This window comes from Denticeps clupeoides, chromosome 20, assembly GCF_900700375.1.
Source record: "Denticeps clupeoides chromosome 20, fDenClu1.1, whole genome shotgun sequence".
Taxonomy (NCBI): Eukaryota; Metazoa; Chordata; class Actinopteri; order Clupeiformes; family Denticipitidae; genus Denticeps; species Denticeps clupeoides.
The window spans coordinates 15,997,693-16,020,705 of NC_041726.1; the positions used below are offsets into that span (position 1 = coordinate 15,997,693).

The window sequence follows — 23,013 nt, forward strand, 5'->3', positions numbered from 1 at the left end:
TCTCAAGTTCAAGTTTTTTTTATCATGTTATGGTTAGTGATGTCTGACTGTGCTGCTCCTATTGGAACAGACGTTTTTTTAACATGATACCAGTTTCATCGCTAGCAGACGAGCAACATCTACTGGTCAAATATCGCATCGTAAATTCTAAATTACGTCAAAGTGAAGTGATTGTCATTGTGAAGCACAGCACAGCACATGGTGTGCACAACGAAACGTGTCCTATGCTTTTAACCCTTCTGATAACGAATCCCTTTCGAATTCTGTAATCTGGCAAATTAGTCCCACGATTTTCCTGAATAGAATTCTTTTTACAACATTGTGGTATTTTACGGCAGAAACAGAATACACCTTCAGTCACGAGCAGTATTGTTTTAGCCCCTCCTGACACGCAATGGATTTGGTCCAAATCCTTACTTCTTGTAAATTTTTGTAACATTCTCCGCTCTTTGATTCACTCAGAATTCGGGACCTCCAGATGTCTGACAATACTGTTTTAGTGTATTCTGTGTGAATATTTTCACAAAATGTGATATGGCAAGTCTTGTAACTAGGGCTGTGTTTTGAGCCCCCTGCTGTACTCCCTGTACACCCATGACTGTACAGCCACTACTAACTCCACCACCATCATCAAGTTTGCTCACGACACTGTCGTGGTGGGTCTGATCTCTGACAACGACGAGACGGCCTACCTGGAGGAGGTTGGAAATCTGGCGAACTGGTGCCAGAGGAACAATCTCCACCTGAACATCAGCAAGACAAAGGAGTTAATAGTAGACTTCAAAGCAGGAGAGAACCTACCAGACCCCTGTCATCAACATGAGCCCAGTGGAGAGAGTGGACAGCTTCCGTTACCTCGGTGTTAACATCACGCAGGACCTGTCATGATCCTGTCACATCAACACCGTGGTGAAAAAGGCCCGGCAGCGTCTCTACCACCTCAGACCCCTGAGAGACTTCAGACTGCCCGTCAAGGTGCTCAGGAACTTCTATTCCTGCACCCTAGAGAGCATCCTGACGGGAAATATCTCAACCTGGTTCGGGAACAGCACCATGCAGGACAGGCGAGCCCTACAGAGGGTGGTTCGATCAGCCGAACGAGCTCCCTGACCTTCAATTTATCGACAGCAAACGGTGCTGCACCAGGGCCAGGAAGATAGTGAAGGACCTCAGCCACCCCAACAATGGACTCTTCTCTCTCTTGCGATCAAGGAAGTCCAACACAGAGAGAGTGAGGAGGATATATAACATCTCCACATTCACAAATATACATTTCTGACATTCAAAAACGAATCAGCGACCAATATAGTGTAAGGATGGACATCACGGGAGCATGCCTTTTGTCTTGCATAACAGCTTGCAGGGGGAGGTGTGACATTCCTGTGTCGATGGTTGTGCGTGAAGATTCAGCACCTCTGTTTTACATGCCTTTTGTCTGACGGCAACGTGTGAAGTGTCAGCCGTCAGGACCACCCACCCTCTTTGTCTTCCCCAAATGGGAGGCACCGGGGGCGTGACATCAGAAACAACAGGTTCTGATTGGTCAGTGACAACTTCCTGTAGGCCAGGGGTATAAAGGTCAGCTCACATGTGGAAAGAAGCTCGGAGCTCTCTTCCTCAGGGGTTTTTCCGTCGGAAGCCAGAAGGTTTCTGAGTCTTTCTCTTCTCCCATTTTTTCTCATGGCTTTTCCTTTCTCTTCTCCCTCTTTACTCTTTCTTCTTATTTTTATTTTCTCTGTAACCTTGGTACCTTTTTACATTCAATATTCACATGTAACTACAATAATTATTTACCGGTGTTAATAAATTAGAAACTGTTCATTTTTAACCTCTATTGTGCCATGCCTCTTTCTGCCAGGTAACATCAAGTTGGAGTGGTTGAATACAGTGCTTTTGTGTGGAGGGAGAAAGAGTTTTTCTACACACTCTGTTCTCTCACCCCACACCACATGGTCTTTTTTACAATAGCCACCTTTCTTTGCAAGGACACTCAAAAGCCTGCCATCCATGGATTCTGTCAGTGTTTTGATCTGTTCACCATCAACATTGCGTGCAACAGCAACCACAGCCTCCCAGACACTGTTCAGAGAGGTGTACTGTTTTCCCTCCTTGTAAATCTCACATTTGATGATGGACCACAGGTTCTCAATGAGGTTCAGATCAGGTGAACAAGGAGGCCATGTCATTAGTTTTTCTTCTTTTATATCCTTTCTTGCCAGCCACGCTATGGAGTACTTGGACGTGTGTGATGGAGCATTGTCCTGCATGAAAATCATGTTTTTCTTGAAGGATGCAGACTTCTTCCTGTACCACTGCTTGAAGAAGGTGTCTTCCAGAAACTGGCAGTAGGACTGGGAGTTGAGCTTGACTCCATTCTCAACCCGAAAAGGCCCCACAAGCTCATCTTTGATGATACCAGCCCAAACCAGTACTCCACCTCCACCTTGCTGGCGTCCTTCTTTTGACCCATTTTGCCAAAGGCAAGAAAGTTGCCTAATAATTAAGGTGTTGCCTAATATAGGTGTTGATGTCATTAGACCACACCCCTTCTCATTACAGAGATGCTCATCACCTAATATGCTTAATTGGTAGTAGGCTTTCGAGCCTATACAGCTTGGAGTAAGACAACATGCATGAAGAGGATGATGTGGACAAAATACTCATTTGCCTAATAATTCTGCACTCCCTGTAGATCAAAAGGGTTCTTCTACTAAATATTGAGCAACGGGTCTGAATACTTAGGACCATGTGCAATCTGCAGAAATGTCAAGAAATCTGTGATTTTGAGACAATATGGTGCACTGTGTATACATTAATAATAAGGACAACTAAAATAAAGTGTATAACAAAGACATACCCACTGTATGTTTGCTGGTCATTATAAGTACTTTTGCTTCATGTCATTATAATGGTGTGTGGTCATGCCGAGTGGGGTGACAAAGCACATTTTGACATTTTGAAAACCAGGAGCACTGTGACATCACAAGCGCTCCAGGTTATATAATATCACATTTTTATATATGGTGTCAATAACTACAGAGGGCACATACATACAAATAATAATAGTAAAAAACAAGAAAACAAGAGATACTTCTACTGAAACACTAGAAGTAGAGCAGAGAATTGTGTTCAAACAGGAGTTGTTGCGGTAGTGTGATTTCTGCAAGGACATGACTGGACCCAGGGCTGCTTTTAGACAGGCATATGAGGGGGTAGACAGAAACGTAAATTGGCCACATGGTGGCAATGGAGTCAGGAAATGAGTGGGGTTGGGTCCTCTGGATAACAGTTTTTGTCATGTAATTGGATTGCACTTGGATTGTCCGGCCTCTCCAACCTTTCCAACTTGGGTGTCCCATCTGAAGACTGAGCTTAGGGTCACTGAGGCACACAAACCTCCTGACCACGACAAGATGGCAATCCTTCAAGGGGGAAAATATATATTTAGAAATAAATATTCCTCATTATAACTAAAAAAATTGACCTTAACTGGACTATCAAACCAAAAAATAACACTGTAGTACCGTGTCACCAGAACTACACATATCAACATCCAGACATCACATCAATTACATTTACATTTACATTTACAGCATTTATCAGACGCCCTTATCCAGAGCGACTTACAATCAGTAGTTACAGGGACAGTCCCCCCTGGAGCAACTTAGGGTTAAGTGTCTTGCTCAGGGACACAATGGTAGTAAGCGGGACTTGAACCCGGGTCTTCTGGTTCATATGCGAGTGTGTTACCCCTAGGCTACTACCACCTTACATCAAGTCCTATGAATACTTACCATACTTACCTACCTACTTACCTCTCAGTTACTTGTAAAAGTCAGCCAGTCCGCTGCAGTCTGTCCCGTTAAGGGTGATTCTGGTGTCCTCTTCTCACTGCAGCTATACCGCTCTCATAATTTCTTCTCACTCTGATCTCATGCTGGATGACGATTCCTGGATCTCAAGGTTCTTAAAATCAGCTACGATTTCTATTTAGAAATTTAAATCACAATGATGTCACTGGCCGTGGAATAAAAGCAAGAAAAAAGCAGAACTGAGAGCAAAGACATTGATGGCAGGAAGGACCTTCATTGCTAGGCAGGATCTTCTGTGTTGTGCTAAGATAAACATTATGTATTTCTTCTTAATCTGGGGATGAAGATCCTAATTGTACAAACACTGGCCTGAGTCAGACCACCTGAGATCAGGACCTTACTCACCAGCTGATGAAAGAGATGGTGTCTACCTTTGGCCTTGCTGCAGGTTCGCCATTATGAGGAGCTTTGTGGCGTTTTCCACTGACAGGCTGCAGCACAGAACCTCCTCAAACATGGCTTTGAGACGGTCCAGCACATACTGAGAGAGTTACATCCCTGCTAGTTTTGACAGTGTTTGTATGTGCGTGTGGTTGTATGTGCAGTTGAAGGTTTTCAATGAACACCTAGTGGGTGGGTCTCTGTTTTGAGTTTGTTGTACCAGTCTAAGGACATGCAGGCATTTGAAGAAGCAGGACACCTCCCACTGCAGAAGTCCAGACTGTCTTGAGCAGAACAGGTTGGGCTGTGGAGAACTGGGTGGTCCCTCCCATCCCAGGTAGTCCTTCTTCCTGTTCTGCTGCAGCTCCACCATGAGACTCTGTCAATCTGTTCTGAGATACAAAGGCATACAGGAACACACACAACAGAGGAGTGTAAGAAGTGTGTGGAGCGTTCATGAAAAAGTAGAAATCATATAAATCCTATGTAGTGAAAATCAAAGCTGCAGTGGGCAGCCACGACAGGCACCCGGGGAGCAGTGTGTGGGGACAGTGCTTTGCTCAGTGGCACCTCGGCGGTTCAACCTTCTGATTACCGGGCCGCTTCCTTAACCGCTAGGCCACCACTGCCCCTAAAGGCCACCACTGCACCTGATACGTAGTCTTCCTACTCACAGAAACATCTTAAAAGTTCAAAATCCACATCAACACCGAGGTCATAATAAAATGAAATTAATACACTTCATACTTCTCTGCTACTCCTGACTTCCTCACCAAGATATGACAGTATTTTAATCCTGTCACAGCCCACACGTGGGTGGTAGTAGCCTAGTAGGTAACACACTCGCCTGTGAACTCGAAGACCCGGGTTCGAATCCCACTTACTGCCATTGTGTCCCTGAGCAAGACACTTAACCCTAAGTTGCTCCAGGGAGACTGTCCCTGTAACTACTGATTGTAAGGCGCTCTGGATAAGGGCGTCTGATAAATGCTGTAAATGTAAATGTAATCCTGGGACATTTATTTTTGCTGCTCAAATGCTCCACTAGTCAATGACTTTTTATATCTTACAAATCCACGAACAGCCACAAAAATGGCTTCTAGTCTTAGAGGTGAGTTACAGAAAAGCAAAATGTCTTCAGTAAATACTGCCTGCAGGGTTTGACACGAATGTGAATGTTTTGTGTTTCACTGCTGCACGACGTCACGTCGAACTTGATAATTCAGTCACTTGTAAGAGTTACTGCACCTTGCAACATCGCCACAAGGCGGCGCTACTGTTTTCTGTGTGAGTGGAGAATACAGCTCGCAGTAACAGCGTCTCGAAACGCGCCTGCTGGAGCCTGAAGACCAAATAAATTGTCAGTATGGAACCGCTACAGGTTTCTGTTTTTTTTTTAGCTGCACACACGCTAATCCGGAGCTGCTCCAGCTCTCCACTGACCCAGCACAAATAGCAGACGCTAAACAATTCACTCTTTCATATTTTAGTTCATCACCTTGATTAGAACTGCAGCGTTTTCACTTTTTTCTGAGGACATTTTTTTCTGTATGGAAAACTAAAGCCCTCATGCCGGATATTTTCTCTTTTTGAGCCGCTCCTCGCCTGATTATATTCCGCCGGCGTCTCCAGAAGGGAGGAGCATCGTCGCTGTAGATGAAGATCTTCTTGAAGTGATGAAGGTTTGTCAGGATTGTCGGCGCTCAAATGCTCAGTGTTTAGCGCAGAAGCGCAGAAGTTCACACGAACGTCTCACCAGCAAGAGTTCAGCGAGTGACCGTTCAACTCTGTTTACGCTTGAATTACATGAATTTGCAGCCAATCACAGCAAAGCTTTCTGAATGATTCATTTCCTTTTCAATAATTATTTTAATCATTGTTATTGTTAAAATATTAATATATTATAAACCCTCATTGCAACCATCTCTGTAACATACTGCTGAAGTGGAGGCAATGCTCACTTGGGGCTTTGAGCGCTGTGCTGCCCTCGCTCTGGGTTATCTAGTCTCCACCAGCTAGACAGCGAGATAACGATTCTCCAATAAACAGACCTGTATTTGCTTTTCTGTGCTGATTTATTGAAGAATGGCCACTGACCACTGCCTTCTCTTTGACCATCGTAAAACTGAAAAAAATACAAATGTGACGATCAGCTAAATAACATAGCAAATTAGCTCGTTACATGCTCACAGCAAGCTAGCACAAAACACACGCTACTAATATACAAATGATTCTACTATTTCAAGTCAAGTCAAGTCAACTTTATTGTCAATTCTGCCACATGTACAGGACATGCAGAGAATTGAAATTACGTTACTCTCTGACCCATAAAAGTAACATTAAATACAAAAACAGTAACAGTAACGAAAACAGAGTATAAATACAATTTAAAAAGAAAGGCACAATATACAATTTTAAAAACACCATATACAAATAAGGGCACATGGTGGAGAGTGCAACATCAGGAGAGTGCAAAAACCAATAGTGCAACAGAGTTTTAAGTTTAAAGTGACGAAGTGAAAGTGAGGTAGATGGCAGACCAGAGCTGCACAGAGTGACTGGTGCATGGTCAGTTTGTGTGATTTAGAGTTCAGAAAGTTTGTGGAGCAGAAGAGGGGAGTGAGGGGAGTGGGGGCAGAGCCGGGAGGGAGTTGAGTTTCCTGACCGCCTGATGGGTGAAGCTGTCCTTCAGTCTGCTGGTCCTGGCCTGGAGACTCCGCAGTCTCCTCCCTGATGGCAGCAGGCTGAAGAAGGTTTGCATTGGGTGGGTGGGATCAGCTGCTATGCCGAGGGCTTTCTTGGTGAGGCGTGTACTGTAGATGTCTTGGAGGGAGGGGAGAGGGACACCGATGATTCTCTCAGCTGCTCTTACTGTGCGTTGGAGAGTTTTTTGGCAGGACGCATTGCAGGCTCCAAACCACACAGTGATGCAGCTAGACAGGATGCTCTCGATGGTTCCTCGGTAGAATGTGTGCATGATGGGGGCTGGTGCTCTTGCTCTTCTAAGTTTGCGGAGGAAGTAAAGACGCTGCTGTGCTTTCTTGGCCAATGCCAGGCGGCTCACCTCGCTTCTGTAGTTAGACTCATCCCTGTTATTGATGAGTCCCACCACAGTCGTGTCATCCGCAAACTTGATGAAGAGGTTGGAGCAGTGTGACGGAGTGCAGTCGTGGGTCAGCAGAGTGAAGAGAAGGGGGCTCAGCACACATCCCTGAGGAGCCCCCGTGTTAAGGACGATGGTGCTGGATGTGCTACTGCCAACCCGTACTGCTTGTGGTCTTCCTGTGAGGAAGTCCAACTGCCAGTTACACAGTGAGGTGTTGAGCCCCAGCTGGATCAGTTTTTGTGTGAGCTGTTGTGGGATTATTGTGTTAAATGCTGAACTGAAGTCTATGAACAGCATTCGAACGTATGAGTCTTTTTTGTCCAGATGTGTGAGTGCTGAGTGGAGTGCAGTGGAGATGGCATCATCGGTTGAGCGGTTGGGCCGATATGCAAACTGGAAGGGGTCCAGTGAGGGGGGGAGGGCAGACTTGATGTGCTTCATGACTAGCCGTTCAAAGCACTTCATGAGGATGGGGGTAAGTGCAATTGGACGGTAGTCATTAAAGCAGGAAGGAGATGACTTTTTTGGCACCGGAATGATTGTTGTATCTTTGAAGCAGGTGGGGACGACAGCCTGGGAGAGTGAGATGTTAAAGATGTCTGTGAAGACATCAGTGAGTTCCACTGCACAGTCCCTCAGTACACGACCAGGAATGTTGTCAGGGCCCGGAGCTTTGCGAGCGTTGATCCTGCTGAGGGATCTCCTCACACTGTCCGGGGACAGAGTCAACACCTGGTCACCAGGAGGGGGTGTGGTCTTCTGTGCTGTGGTGCTGTTTTTCCCTTCAAAGCGAGCGAAAAAGGTGTTCAGCTCGTTCAGCAGGGAGATGGTGCTATCACAGGTCTGTGGAGGGGGCTTGTAATCCGTGATGGTTTGTATGCCCCGCCACAGGCTCCGTGTGTCTCTGCTGTCTTTGAAGCGACTAGATATTTCTCTGGAGTACTGTCTCTTTGCCTCTCTGATGCCACGGGAAAGGTTGGTCCTGGCTGTCTTCAGGCTCGCCTCGTCTCCAACTCTGAAGGCAGCGTTCCGAGCTTTCGGGAATTTACAGACAAAACAAAAAGAAAGTCCTTATCTCGTCATAACCAATACTTACAGACAAATCTTGTCCTAAGCAACAACATTCTAGGATTCATATCAGCTCAATACGGGAATGCTTCGGCACTATGTTCAACCATTTTGGATTCTTATTCTACCGTTTTCAGAGTAACCAAAATAATATGACGAGACAGCCACTAGAGGGAGCTATAGGCCAAGGCAGAATAAGCGCTGTTCTATCGGTAGTCGCTTTGTGACAACGTACATGGTAAAAAAACGCTAAATAAACGTTGTGAACCAGCTCGAAGTTATTTTTTAGTGCTTTTAGAGCGTCATGCGTGAGGAGCTCAGTTTGTTAGTAAAAGTTCGCACTTTTTGGGGGGATTTGTAGTTTGTGTTATCAGTTCTTCGGACTGCGCATGTGCAAAATTACGTCGTTTCCGCTTTCAATCGCTTCGCCACTACTCTACGGCTGCTACAACTTTTCACCAGTTTCAAGCAGGGAGAGAATCGGAAATAAGCCCTCACAAATGCCATAGATTACAAGAAATTCTGGGCTCTTATTGTTTCTGGATAACATTTTTACAGATCAGGACATGCATTTTTTTTTTTGTTTTTTTTTTTAAAGAAAATGGGCCTATAGTAGTACAACAAATGATAAATGCTGCGTCTACTTCATTTCTGTACGTTTCTGCAGTCATCTTTCCCTTTATCCCGATTAGTCTCCCCTTTTCCTGCAGCTAAAAAACATCCCCACAGCATGATGCTGCCACAAACATACCACCACTGTTAGGGATGGTTTTGTCCTGATGATGAGTGATGCCCGAATCTCTCCAAACGTCTCCAGTCTCTCCAGTCATGAAGGGCAGGCTATTGGAAAGCTGGACAACACACCCAGTACTCCTTACATTCTCAGCAAACAGTTCAATCATTGTCTTATCAGACCACAGAATTTTGTGTCTCATGGTCTGAGACTATCAATCATTCTTGGTCACCTCCATGACTAGAGTCCTTTTTCCCTGATTGCTCAGTTTAGGATGCCGGCCAGATCTGGGAAGAGTCCTGGTGGTTTGGAACTTCTTCCACTTACAGATTGTCACGCCGGTGGAAGGAAGCGCAGAGGCGGGACATAATGTAAACAATGATTTATTTACAAGGAAACACAACCAGGCTCGATGGCGGAAAACAGGGGAAACAAGGGGAGAACTTAGCCCGCAGGCGTGTGGTGATTGCCAGAACTCAAAACAACACTACCAAACAGTTGCCAGGTCCATTAAAAAGAATGTCCTTTAACCGCCGTCCTGATTGTGCACAGGTGAGTCCCCAGGTGCTGTCAATCTTGTCTCCGCACGTCCCCTTTGATGCGTCTTGCATCGTTCCCTGCCCCACGCAGGGAGACGGTCCCGGACCCTCCGGCGACCTTTCACCGCACCCCTGGGTGGTGCATTCTGGGTACATGCAGCCCCTCTTGCTGACCTGCACACATCCATTTAGATCACATTCAGTAACCCACCAGGGTCCGGACTTGCATCGTCCACTATGTGTACTTTACATCCAGCTAGTGACATTCTGGAGGAGACTTATCCTCCTAGACATCCTACTTATATATTATATATTTGTAGAAAAAAACAAAAGCATGGACTTACTTTTAACAGCCTGATTGTGATGGGTTTTGTGGTTACTAATCTGCTGAATTAATGGTTATGAAAAGATGGTGGAAAGCTAGTGGCATGACGCTTAAAATTATTACAATAAAATACATAAATCGGTCCCTGCAAGGAAACAATACTTCAGTTTTCCTTGTCTACACCTCCGGGGAAACACGTTCTATCGAGCTAATAAGCAACGCATGATGTTTCTCAACAACAGTTAACAAGCAATTTCACTGGTCAGTTATGTAAATGTTAATCCTTACCCTTTTCATCAAACTCCTGTTGTTGAAGACAAGCCTTATCCAAGAGATCTAAATTTGCATGTGTTCTGCAGCTTCAAGCATGAAGAAGACTGGGAGTTGTAGTTCAATATGCTTCCTGAGGGATTGTTTAACAGGCGTTGGTAAACTTTAATTTTATTATTCGCGTTTTATTTTTCGTCGATCTTACACTGAAAAATAACAAGTAGGCGAGACCACGTTAAAAAGGTTTGCTTGAGTCTGGCACAGTTGAACAAGCCGAGATGCCATGTGCTGCTTTTTGTTTGCAGTGAGGACAGCCTATTGTGGGTTGTGGCCTGGATGGGTGGGTTGAATCAGTGATCGTACACTGTACGATGCACGATGTGGGTCAAATGTCATTTTCTTTCTCAACTTTTAAAAGTTTGATTTAAGGGGGCAGGATGTTTGTTTAAGGGGGCATTGCCCCCTCTTGCCCCAGTGTAGCGCCGGCCCCGACCTTAACACTCTGTTTGTAGAGAAACTTTTCCCGATAACAGAATCAGACACATGTGACCATCACTTGGTATAAATAATGGCCATTCTGGAGAAGGTCTGTGTTGTCCACTGAGACGATGGCACTGTGCACTCTAAGCCTTACTGTTCTTCTGCTTCTGCCTCTGATTGGTGCAGACCTTCAGGCTCCGGCTGAACTCAGCTGCCCGGCACCAGCTGGTGTCCCTGGAAACAACGGCCTCCCAGGCAGAGATGGAAGGGATGGCCAAGAGGGGAGAGCAGGAGCACCTGGACCCAAGGGGGAGAAAGGAGATCCAGGTATGCAACAGAAAAAAATGCAATTTCTCTCTGGACACATAAGGAAAATAATCTGTTACAAATGATAAATTATTAATGTTATGTAAAGTTGTTACATAGAAAATGAAAGTTTTCAGTTTTTATAAAAGGTCATACATTATTTTTACTATTTCAGGACTGCAAGTCCCAGGACCTCCTGGTAAAATAGGCCCAGTTGGATTAAAAGGGCAGAAAGGTGAACCTGGTGTGTCTTTTTTTTTTTTTTTTACATATTTCTGTTAACACGTAAAAGACGAAAGAATATTACAATTTGTAAAAACAGAAAAAAATCGAATGTTTAGGCTTGTTAGATGTAATTAAATAAATTAGACTGTTTATCATTAGGCTCTCAAAAAGATTGTGTCTGTGTACTTGTTTAGAGTAGTAAAGGTTAGTACCCTCACTCCGATTTTGTCTTTATTTCAGGACCAAAAGGAGAGGGACCTCCTGGTTTAAAGGGTCCCATTGGTCCAGAGGGACAGAAAGGGGATACAGGAGCTCCAGGTAACGGACAGATGATTGTCCATGTACAGGAACATACGTTATAGAAAAAAATAATCAGAAAGAGAGGAAAAATGTTTGTAAGTATTTTAAGTGTTCTGTCACACAAATAAAGGTGTTTACAAAAGAAAAATGATTACAAATGAAAAGAGACAAATGTGGGTCCCGAATGTACTAATGACAAGGTAAGACAGAAGTCATTACACGTCACTTTTGAACATGTAATGACTTTGTACATGTCTTTTGAACAAGCTAGATTTATATAGTATGGAATAGTATAGTATAGGAATGTCTATCGTTATAAAGGCAGATGAACATCAGCTCATGCACAGTCTGTGATAAAAAGCATTTCAACTGTACCTGGAGTACACTACAAAATAAATGATCAATTATAAAAGAGCATGTTATGGGTGCAATTTTGCTGCATTGTTTACAATTGTTTAAATCATGACAACATTTTGCGCTGCTCTAATTTATACAGAGTGTAGTCTGTTGCATATTTTCAAGAAAACCACTATTGAGCATAATGCATTGCATTGTGCAAGGCTGTAGTGAGATCAACAAGAAAAAAACTCCTCTCTATCTAATCTTTCTTTTCCAACATGGGTGCGAAAGATGTCACATTCTATAATGTTGTGTTGAGTAATATTAATGAGGTTTGTTTTTGATGGCCTTATATAAATATAATTTTATATTGGACTTGTGATAGCACTGTAGACATTGTTCAGATCATATCCACTCTACTACAAAGCAATTTATGTATTTATTCAGTGACTTTATTTACAGGTAAAGGTGTCAGTGATGCTCTATCTTTGGAAATACAGAGTCTGAAAATGTCAATGTCTCTGCTGCAGAAAGGTGTGGTCACTTTGCATACATTCACAGGCTCTTGCCCTGCAGTGAATCTTCAAATTCACTATAAATTGTTCTCTAACAGCTGCAGGTTTCAAGATTTTCATTAAAGTGGGAATGAAATATTTTGTGTCTAATGGGTGGTCAGACACTTTTGATGCTGGGCTGAAGATCTGCAGGGAGGCTGGAGGAAAACTTGCCCTTCCAGAGAACAATGAAGAAAGCCACACTCTCAAGGAGATGTTTTCTAAAATAACTTGGATCAACGCAACAGACAGGAAGAAGGAGGGCTCATTTGTGGACAGTGAGGGCAGAGCTCTAAATTTCACTAAATGGAAAACTGGGGAACCTAACAATTCCAATAATGAAGAGCACTGCGTTACTGTAGTTGATAACGGTATCTGGAATGATGTTCCCTGTGATAGAAAATATTTCATTGTCTGTGAGTTTAATGAAGTCTCACTGTAACATTGTGTGGTAAACAAAGACATTAAAAATCATCCTATTAAATTAAACTTTGTTATGTTGATGCATGTACCTTCACATCAAATATATGTTCCATGGTGACATTTCACATTTTTGGACAGAACATTGCGTGGGGGAAGGGTGATCACTGATATTCAAGACAAGTTTCTCTCTAGACAGGTTTTATTATTACTGTTATTGTTATTAATTGCTCAGACTTAGGAAAGAAAATATTTGATACATGGCATAGACAATTCAATAAAATTATTTAGCCTATTTGGAGAGAGAGATAATGTGAGAATATGTCAGTTATTTTTGCTGTTATAACGAAATAGGACATAAACCAGTGGTTCCCAAACTTTAATCCCTGAAGCCCCCCCTGCCTGTGTCCAATACAAGCCAGAACCGTAAAAAACACCTCAACAGGTAGGCACATAGGCAGGTAGGCAACATATAAATTGCCACAGGGGAGGGGAAAAAGGGCGAGCATCAGTCCTGGTGCTGCTGCCAAAATGGCACACACACAGACCCACCAGTTCACGCCTTAGGAGGACATCAAAGTTCTCAAGCTCCAGCTTAACAGCATTGCTGAATACAGCTGATCTAGATACAGCAGTCTGTGCACCGTCAGCCAGTTCTCAGACTATTCATGTTTTGGAGTGTCACCCACTGCGCCACATCCCACATCACACGCTGGAAGAGATGACTTTTGCAATGCATCAGGTATGTGAGGGATATTAACATGGTGTATGAGACTTGATTTGACACCATGTCTCATTTTTAATGGCTAAATGTTTTTTTTTCCAGATGAACACCCGAGGCCTGGTTCAGCCCCATGTAGGATATGAGGCGGTGCTCTCTAGCTCATGATCTTCTGCAGAACGTTTCTTTTTTTCTTTTTTTATGGAAGTGTGCTGCCAGACATGACTGGAGGTAAGGCATAGATGCCATATCCCGCTGTTTTTCACCTCCACAAACCGCACCTTTTGATTTGTGGCATGTGGGGGAAAAGGATGACTGGAACGATTTAGAGCTGATGTGTCATGCTCCATAAAGAAAACAGCATCAGTGCTACAAGAGAAACTTTTCAGCCTCTCTGCATAATTACAGCATAAATCAGGCATGGGAAGTGCAGAGATGTCCCGCCAACGAGATAAATGTCACACAACCAATTATACTTCCTCCAGAATTATTATGCCATGCTCCCTACAACTGGATTACTGGCCACTTAAAGAAGCCAAGTCAGGAAATCTGCGCTGTCAGCTGTCACTGTCACACAGACCAGCCTACTGGACATGTGAAGCACTTAAGCATGGGATTATGTCTCCATAGGATGTGTCATGTTGTTGCTATAGACTGAATGCTGTAATCCAATCAAAAGTGGTATGCACACTTATGCAACCAGCTGATTGTACATTTATATACTGTATAATTTTTTTTGCCTAGGTCAGATTAAAGGTGGGGAATGTTTAGGAATTACTTTAACAGGGTTGTGTACACCTTTTATCTCCACTGTATCTATTCTTTTTTTTTTGTTAAAATTAGAACATTTCTGTCCTCTATATATGGTACGAACACCAGACCAAAATACCAAGAAGGGCTGTAATGGCTCTGCATTAAAATATATAGACTTCACTCTTCTTGGAAGGTTTTCTTTACCCACTGTAACCATCTTTATCTCTGTTCCAGGCCAAGACTCTCTTTTGGGTGGCCAGTGTGGACCAATGTTCAATATTACTGCCAGGCAGAGAGGGGTCTAGCACCCAACTGGGCTGCAGCGTCAACAAGTGCACCAGGTCGCAGTTTCTTATAAAACCGCTGCTGAGAGTTCATTATAAAATCGGTATCATGTTCGCTAAATCATCACTGTTGTCAAGACTATTGTTTTTTCCCCTCCTTAGCAACCAAAATGACTCCTGTTTCTATGGTTTCTGTCCTGGCTGCTCAGTGGCTCAACTGGACAGCAGGGAGACAACGAAGGGCGAGGACAGGGGTTTGCGTGGGTGAACAGCAAGACGCTCTGGCAGACGGGAGTGTGACATTCCCAGGTCGGAAGCAGGGAAGTTACTCATCCCTGCCAAGAGGCCATTAAGCTCCTAGAAGTTCCTGTAAATCCCGTAATGGACTGGCAGCTGCAATGGAGCAGTAAAAATGACAAATCCACCCTGACTGGAGTCGTTCTGTGGCCGCATTTTAATTTGATGGTGTGTCAAATTAAATTTGTGACCACAAGGTCACTGGAACAGTGTTTGTTATCCTCCTCCTCTCTCTCTCTCTCTCTCTCTCTCTCTCTCTCTCACTGTCTTTGGTCTATGACTTTCCTGCAGTTGCTATGCAACAACCTCTTGGTAACTAAAAACATTTATTGAACATGACATAAAATAGTAAGGATGTGGTTGTGTGCTTTATGTATGACTTGCGTCAGTCAGCTGGAAAATCAATCGCACTGCACTAATGAAGCACCCAGGACATTCTGTAGCTGTTTCTTGCTGCGGGAGTCTTTGTGTGGTGACTCTTCTTTTGGACGCTTGATATGATGGTCCATCGATGTGAGGCGACAGCAAGGCAGCACTGAAGTGATTGGTTTTGAAAGCCACATTGAAGCAGCCTTAGGCATCTGAGGGAGGTTGTAGAGAAAATATATATATTCCCATTAGGCCATTAGAACCTGGCCTCACCTTGACTCTTCACCCTGGCTGACCCCCCAAATCAATATCCAGTGTGTCTGGTGACTGTGGCGGGGGAGGGGAACAGTCACTGTTACCCACCAGACTGCAAACCTGCCAAAGCTGCTGGTGTTCCTGGGTGAGGAGGAGCAGTTTCACCCCTGGACATTCATTCAGACATTCATTCCATGTGTTACAGTGAAGCTGTCTGTGTTTTCTGCAGAAGCTGTATGGAATGGGAATCTGCTGATGGCTGCTTGGTTAAACTCCAGACAGCTACGTTGCAGCCACATTTTTCCTACGTGAAATACAGACATGGAATGGAAGTTAAGGGGATAAATAATGTTGCATAGATCTCTATAGAGTCGACTCTCATTTCACAAAACCACTTTTTAAAAAAATGCTTTTGTGGCTCACTAGGTGAGCCCTGACTGTGTCCACATGATCTGTGGACGACGTGCAATGCACCGGCTGCTAATGTAGTGAATCTAGGCGCGCATCCAATTCCCCTGAGGTGGAGGTGCACCGCAACCCTGCAGCCCCAGATAATCTGATCTCACCTACTGTAAGCAATTCCAAGTTGCAGGACACAGCATTCCTTTCAGAGAAAAGGGCATCAGAGGCTGTACCAAAAATGAAAAATAACATAAAATCTACAAAAAATGAGAGCGTGATGTATCTTTTTTCTGCTGTCAGCCTGTAATTCCCACTGGAGCAGTATCCTGGTAATAAGCTGATGTGTATTGATGGGAATGACATCTGTCATTCCGTGCTCAGCGTATTAAGGGGAACATCAGGATCTTGTCGTTTGTCTTGAGAAGCTCTGTACCCAGCCAGGCTACATCATCTGTTTCAGTCCTATCAGGTATATGTCTCACAAAGAGAAGTCTCCGTTCTGGTTTGAGTGCTGCTAGAGGTGACGGGTATTTTTTTAAATGTTTTTTTTTTACTTATGCTTTTGTTTGTATTTTTCTGGAGATAAAAGTAATTTTCATCAGGTTTTTAATCAATAGTTCATTATGACCTTTGCAGAAATGGATTATGGGTATGAGATAAATTGCATATAATCGGATGTTGTCTCCATATTTTCGCCATATCCTGGGACGAGTTACTGGAGATGAATTACTGGTGATCTTCACTAATCATTCTGCGGAGCGGAATCGCTTTCAATGGCGTCATCATTGGTAATCTAGGGGCGTCGTGCAGAGGCAACACAAGACACCAGGAAGGCTTGGAGTTGACGTTTATTGTGTGAGGCGTACAGAATCGTCCTCGTCCACAGACAGGCGAGCGCGCGTGGAGCCGTAAAGTTTGTCGGACTGCGTGGAGAGCGTCTCGTCCTTCCACATGGAGACCATGAGCAGCGTGGAGAGCACGACCCCTCCCAGGGTCAGCAGGCACAGGCCCGCGATCACGCAGCGGTCCAGGTGCGCGCCCAGGCGCGCGCTCTCTCGCCCCAGCGCCTCCATCTCGCGCGCGGACGCGTCGTCCGCGCTGACCGTGACGTCGCGGCGCAGCGTGTAAGAGACGATCACCAAGGAGATGCCCGTTACCAAGAAGGTGACGGCGCTGATGAAGCAGTAGTCCGGGCTCGCCTCTGGAGAGTCCACCTCGAGGGTGTCGCTGGAAGAAGTTTGGCTCAGGGTGTCGCCTGCGTCTTTCTGGCCCGAGTGGGTGAAGGAGGTCCTGCAGGGCTCGTGATCCTGCCGAGATCCTGGTTCCTCCAGACCTGTGAGCACCATCAGTGTCCAGTGGTCTGCAGAGTTTCCCAGATCTTCATCCATCTGACCTCCACTTGGGTCATGAGATGTTTTTTACCAGTCTTCGATTAGGATCTCTAGGAAGAGATATAATAATATTTATTACATTATTTGTTATTTAAAATATGCCATACGCAGGTCATTTTCTTCATCGGACTAACTTCAGACTTAATCAGACTTACATTCATATATAACTATCAGCAACATTTGATTTAATTCAATATGAAATGGCCATGCACATGATTAGTGATCATACCTGGTTATGAAGTTCCACTTCCAGCTTTTGTAGCTCGTTGAATATGATTCTGTAGAGCTTTTACTTCCATTTGCATCAAAGTAAGTAGCTTTATGAACAGGCGACCTGGAAAATAAATACCTTCTCCCTGCCGGCTCATGGGGCATTCCGCTTCAGAAGAAAACGTTCCTTCACCTCCTCCTCCTGCTCCTCCCACACACAGACCTTAGTAGATGAATGAACTTCCACATCCTCCAGTGGAGAGAGAGCAGAGATGATCACTGACGAGAGGAGAAGTGGAGAGAGGAGAGAAGAGGAGCGGAGAACAGGAGTGGAGAGGGAGGAGCGACAGAGAGAGAGAGAGAAAAGCAGTGAGGGGGGAAGGGGAAGAGAGAGCTTAGGAATGGAATCATGCTTTATTACAAAACGGTCATGTAATAATACTAAACCCAGTGAAACTAACTCAACATAAAAACTGAAACGACCATGAACCAAAAATCCAAAAGTTGCAGCACATGTACAGAAACACACACACACACACACACACACACACACACACACACACACACACACACACACACACACACACACACACACACACACACACATACCCTTCTGAATTTGTAAGGTTGCCCACTAACAAAGAAATTATCCCTCTATAATGTCAATGCTATGATTATTTGAACGTTGTAAGAAACAGAGCAAAAAACACTTTCACCCAACTGAATGCGGCCAAGTACAGGAATTTCCTGGATGAAACCTTCTCTAGAGTGCTCAGGACCTCAGACTGCTCCAAAGGTTTACCTTCTAAAAAGATAATGACCATAACCACATAGCTAAAAAGATGAAGGAGTGGCTTCACAACAACTGTGACTGTTCTTGAATGGCCCAGCCAGCCTGACTTAGACCCAATTGGGCATCTGCCATTGGGCATTTACCCTCCAACCTGTCAGAACTGGAAAGGATCTGAGACATTCGGCAGAGGATCCCAAAATCCAGATGTGAAAAACTGGTTGCATCTGTCCCAAAAAGACACATTTAATTCAATATGAAATAGCCATGCACATGAATAGTGATCATCCCTGATAATATATATATATATATATATATATATATATATATATATACACACACACACACACACACACACACACACACACACACATACAAACAAGAATGAAACATTTAAGGGGGTCTGAATACTTTCCGTACCCACTGTACGTCCTCCAACCCTGCCCATAACATTTGCAGTTATTGTATAGTTATTCCATTTGCAAATAATCTTACCAACTATTGTCACCTTCTCACCCAGCTGCTTGGCGATGGTCTTGTAGTCCATTTCAGCCTTGTGTAGGTCCACAATCTTGGCCCTGACATCCCTGGAAAGCTCTTTGGTCTTGGCCATGGTGCAGAGTTTGGAATTTGGATAGATCGCTCACTTTTATGGACAAGTGTCTTTTATACAGGTAAGGTGTTGAGAAGCTCTGAATGTGAACTCCTTACTTGCATAAAATACAACAGTTATTGTTCTATCTCTCACTGTCCAAATAAACTTACCAGTGAAATTATAAACTGATCATTTTTTAAATAGGGCAAATGGGATCAGGGGATCAAATCATTTTTCCCTGACTGTACCTGAACTAGTTTAAAATCGCACTTGTTAATTCATCCATAAAAGAGTCGCAGACTGAAAGCAAGAAAGGAACCAACATAAGGCAGTGGCACAGAAGTCCTGGACTCACAAACTCGTATTTAACACAATGCCACCATGACTGTGTTGCTGACAGACAAACAACACAGTAGACAGCGTCCGTTTGGAGTCTGAGTAGAGCCCAGCAACGTACTTCTCCTAATCAGGTTTCAACTTGAGCACTTATATATCCCCAGTCTGACCCTCTCAGCGTGCAACCTGACCACTATGTCAAAGAACCACTGCATCAAATCTATCTACTTATTGTGCTGTTTTTGCTCTTATTACGGGTGTCAATGTAGTAATAAATCAATAATTAAAATCTAAAAACAAGATGCAATCATAAGGTCATAAGGTCATGCCATACAGGAACATTACATTACAGCATAACATGCACAATACAGCATGACATAGCGACTGTCAACACAGCGGGTAAGCAAGACATCATGGAACTTATACTGTGTGTCACCCTTTGGACAATGATCAACACCCTGCAGAACACATTGTAATGTTCTTCAGCACAAACAGGCACAGTTTCACCCCATGTACAGGAAAAGGAGTCTCTAGTCTTCTACTGAAGCTGGCGAGGGAGTCCAGATGACAGATGGTTGGTCCTTCAGGCATGAACGCGATCTTTCCACCTGCCATGTAGATTTCTGCGAAAGGCCAGCTGATAATGTTGATGTCAGTGGAGACATTCAGCAAAGATGATGAGAGTCCAACAAGCTCCTGGCCCCCCTAACTTCAAACCAGTCTTCTCACTGCCGAATTCAAACCATGAAGTGAAAGTGATTGTCATTGTGATACACAGCATAGCACACAGTGCACATAACAAAATGTGTCCTCTGCTTTTAACGTGTTAGTGAGCAGTGGGCAGCCATGACAGGCACCTGTGGAGCAGTGTGTGGGGAAGGTTCTTTGCTCAGTGGCACTCCTGATTGGCAGATCGGGATTCAAACCGCCAACCATCTGATTATGGGGCCGCTTCATTAACCACTAGGCCACCACTGCCCCAAAACCATACCAATTATTCATCATTCTAGGTATGATGACTGCATTTGCTATTGTAAAATATCACAAGAATGACCTTCATGACCCCACATGAGCTGCTGGCTACCCTCAGGAAGGGGAAGATTTGGATCAAGTACAGCTCTCATGCTGTTGCAACTTACAACCTTAACAAATTGTTAATGCACAACCTGATAACTGCTTCATTAGGCTATAGTCTTCAATAACCAAGTGCATTACAGCAAGGGACATTTAAAGCAAGATACTCAATTACATCATGTATTATCAAACTACATAAATGCACTGTGAATGTACGTATGCATCGAGATTTTCACTTATTCACTGGTTCATAAAAATATCCATCCATCTATCCATCCATCCATCCATCCATCCATCCATCCATGTCTCCCTTCATCCATTCATCCACCCATCCCTCTGTCGATCTGTCCCTCACATCATCCATTCACCCAGCCAGCTATCCATCATTCCTCAATCTCCCCTACATCTTAACCACATGGTGGCAGTAAAGGCTTGTTTTTACTCGAAACATGGGCTCTTGCAAAGTGAGCTATGGTTTGTTCATCTTTATTTTTATAAATATGTGTTTTATGTAACACTGTACATTTATAAATTTAATGTATTCATTAAAGAATTGATACAAAAAAAGAATATATAAAATAAATATGTAAAAAATATTTTAGTTTAATACACCACTTCACCCACCCACACAGACTCATTACTAAGGATTCACATTGTTTGGGCTTCATTTCACATATCATTTATAAAAACAGCATTACCACACACATTAAATTCAGATCTTATTGTCTCATATGTTTTTGCAATAAATTGTAAATCTAGTGCAGCACTCCATTTTGGATCAGGAAGGGAAGGCAGTGCAATTCTGTGCAACAATAATGCAACCATCGAAACAAGAGAGGCACATGGCAATAAGTAAAAGAAGAGGGTGTGATGACTGTAAATAGCACAATCAAATCAATATGGCTTTTGGAAGGAGGAAGGCCGCAGATCTTCTTGCTCATAAATTCGGGAATGTGACATCATCACAGGCAATGGCATTAATAAAGTCTACTGTGAATGTGCCCACTAGCACAGTTGGTGAGGGGGTGACATACTTTTGACGCCCACAAGGTCATGCTGACAGAGAAGGGAGAGGGAAAAGTATCCCAGATGAGTAAATTAACCTCACCATGTGGCCGGTCTAAATTCAGACAGAACTGTCCAGCTGGCGCACATATTTCAGGCCAAAATGATGCAAGACAGCCACGGTCTGTCACGATTCTTCAGATGTTTCTGAAATGGACACTGATACTGTCTGAGGCTGCTCAGCATAAACAGCCTAGAATTATGCACCAAAACGATTTTCAAGATTTCATGTGTTGTCGTGCCTGTCCTCCCTCAAAACATCCATAAACCTCCTACAAAACTCCTACTGTTACTGTTAAGTGTCTTGCTCAGGGACACAATGTTAGTAAGTATGATTTGAACCTGGGACTTTGTGGCCTTCTGGTTCTTGGGCAGGTGTGGTGTCTACTTGGCTACTACCACCCCAGCATCCTTCTCCCAAAATACTCTCCTCTGTATGTTGTCCAGGTCATGACAATTTCGCCTCTTTGACTTTGTCTCCAAAACATCTAACCCTGACTGTTCCTCTAAGGCAAATTGTATTTTTATAACTCTGTAAGAGTTACAATGCCTTGTAGTTGCAGAAGACATCAGGTTGATGCACCGTGGAGCAACATCTCGTCTCGGACCTGCTTTATGTGTTACAGCGGGGGAAAAATAATGTTGCCCCTTGTCTCAACAACACTGGCTTGAAACGAGCATGCTAGTCTCATTTTAAAAAATAAATGCTAGAAATGTCCATAAAAGTGCAAATATATCTCATCCTCCTTCCAATTCTCCCAGCGTGTGTGGCTCTTTTGATGGGCACAGTCTCACCTTTTTATTTCAGTCATTTTCAGTAATTCTTCAAACTTGGCATATTTTGTGTCCTTGGAAAGAAATAAGACTTTTCATTATATTATAAAAGGTCTTTTATTCATATTGCCTTTGTCCCTAAGGCAGTCTTTGAACCTTCGACTCTTCTTCATTTTGACTAATATTAAAAATTGACTAATATTTTTACTGGACTTTTACTACATTTTTTGTACTACTTTTACTACAAATCCAATACATTTGGATTTAATTAGACACATTACATTAATGTTTTTGGGTTAATTCTGGAATCATTGTTGTGGGATTTGTGTACTTGATTCATACAGCAACAGTGGCATAGGGTGAACACATGACTGGAAATAATTCAAATAAAAATATGAAAAACAATGGTTCAATTTTTTCACGTTTATGCATTGAACTGATCCTGTTTGTCCAGCTGGACGACTGCTTGGTTTTCCACGTTGGTGCTAATGGTGCATTGAGCTTCATTTCCTCTGGTTTGTGTGTAAAAAGGATCATTCCTGCACCAGGACACTCACCCCAGCAGCCAGTCCTCGAGCTAAAAGCACCTGAGGTCTGACAGAAGGCAGAAAAGTATTTCGGCTGATAACGTTAATGCTTCAACAAACCAGGACACTAAATGCACGGAAATGCTTCTCTCACTCCATCTCTTCTCCTGGAGGCTTACATGCAGTCATAATGAAAAGGTCAAAGGTCCCCACTTCCTGCACTTATCTGTATTGCCATGGGTCACTGGACAC

The 23,013-nt window shown here is 43.6% G+C and overlaps 2 protein-coding genes across 3 annotated transcripts; one reads left to right on the plus strand and one right to left on the minus strand.

The window, feature by feature from the left end:
* The first annotated feature begins 10,902 nt into the window (after nucleotides 1–10,902).
* On the plus strand, nucleotides 10,903–13,807 carry LOC114770637 (mannose-binding protein C-like). Its single transcript, XM_028964682.1, has 7 exons — nucleotides 10,903–11,101; nucleotides 11,256–11,324; nucleotides 11,546–11,623; nucleotides 12,407–12,478; nucleotides 12,558–12,914; nucleotides 13,536–13,660; nucleotides 13,745–13,807. The coding sequence occupies exons 1-7, from the start codon at nucleotides 10,903–10,905 to the stop codon at nucleotides 13,805–13,807; spliced, it is 963 nt and encodes a 320-aa protein (XP_028820515.1).
* Nucleotides 13,808–16,829: 3,022 nt separating this feature from the next.
* LOC114770237 (transmembrane protein 74-like) lies at nucleotides 16,830–18,127 on the minus strand. Of its 2 annotated transcripts, none has more exons than XM_028963986.1 (2): nucleotides 17,740–18,127; nucleotides 16,830–17,440 (listed from the first exon to the last, which is right to left on the minus strand). In XM_028963986.1, exon 2 carries the CDS (start codon nucleotides 17,385–17,387, stop codon nucleotides 16,848–16,850), a length of 540 nt encoding a protein of 179 aa, XP_028819819.1. In that variant the 5' UTR covers nucleotides 17,388–17,440; nucleotides 17,740–18,127; the 3' UTR covers nucleotides 16,830–16,847. The 2 variants fall into 2 exon arrangements, with proteins under 2 accessions (XP_028819819.1, XP_028819818.1); XM_028963985.1 differs by having other exon boundaries at nucleotides 17,620–18,127.
* Between the last annotated feature and the right edge of the window lie 4,886 nt (nucleotides 18,128–23,013).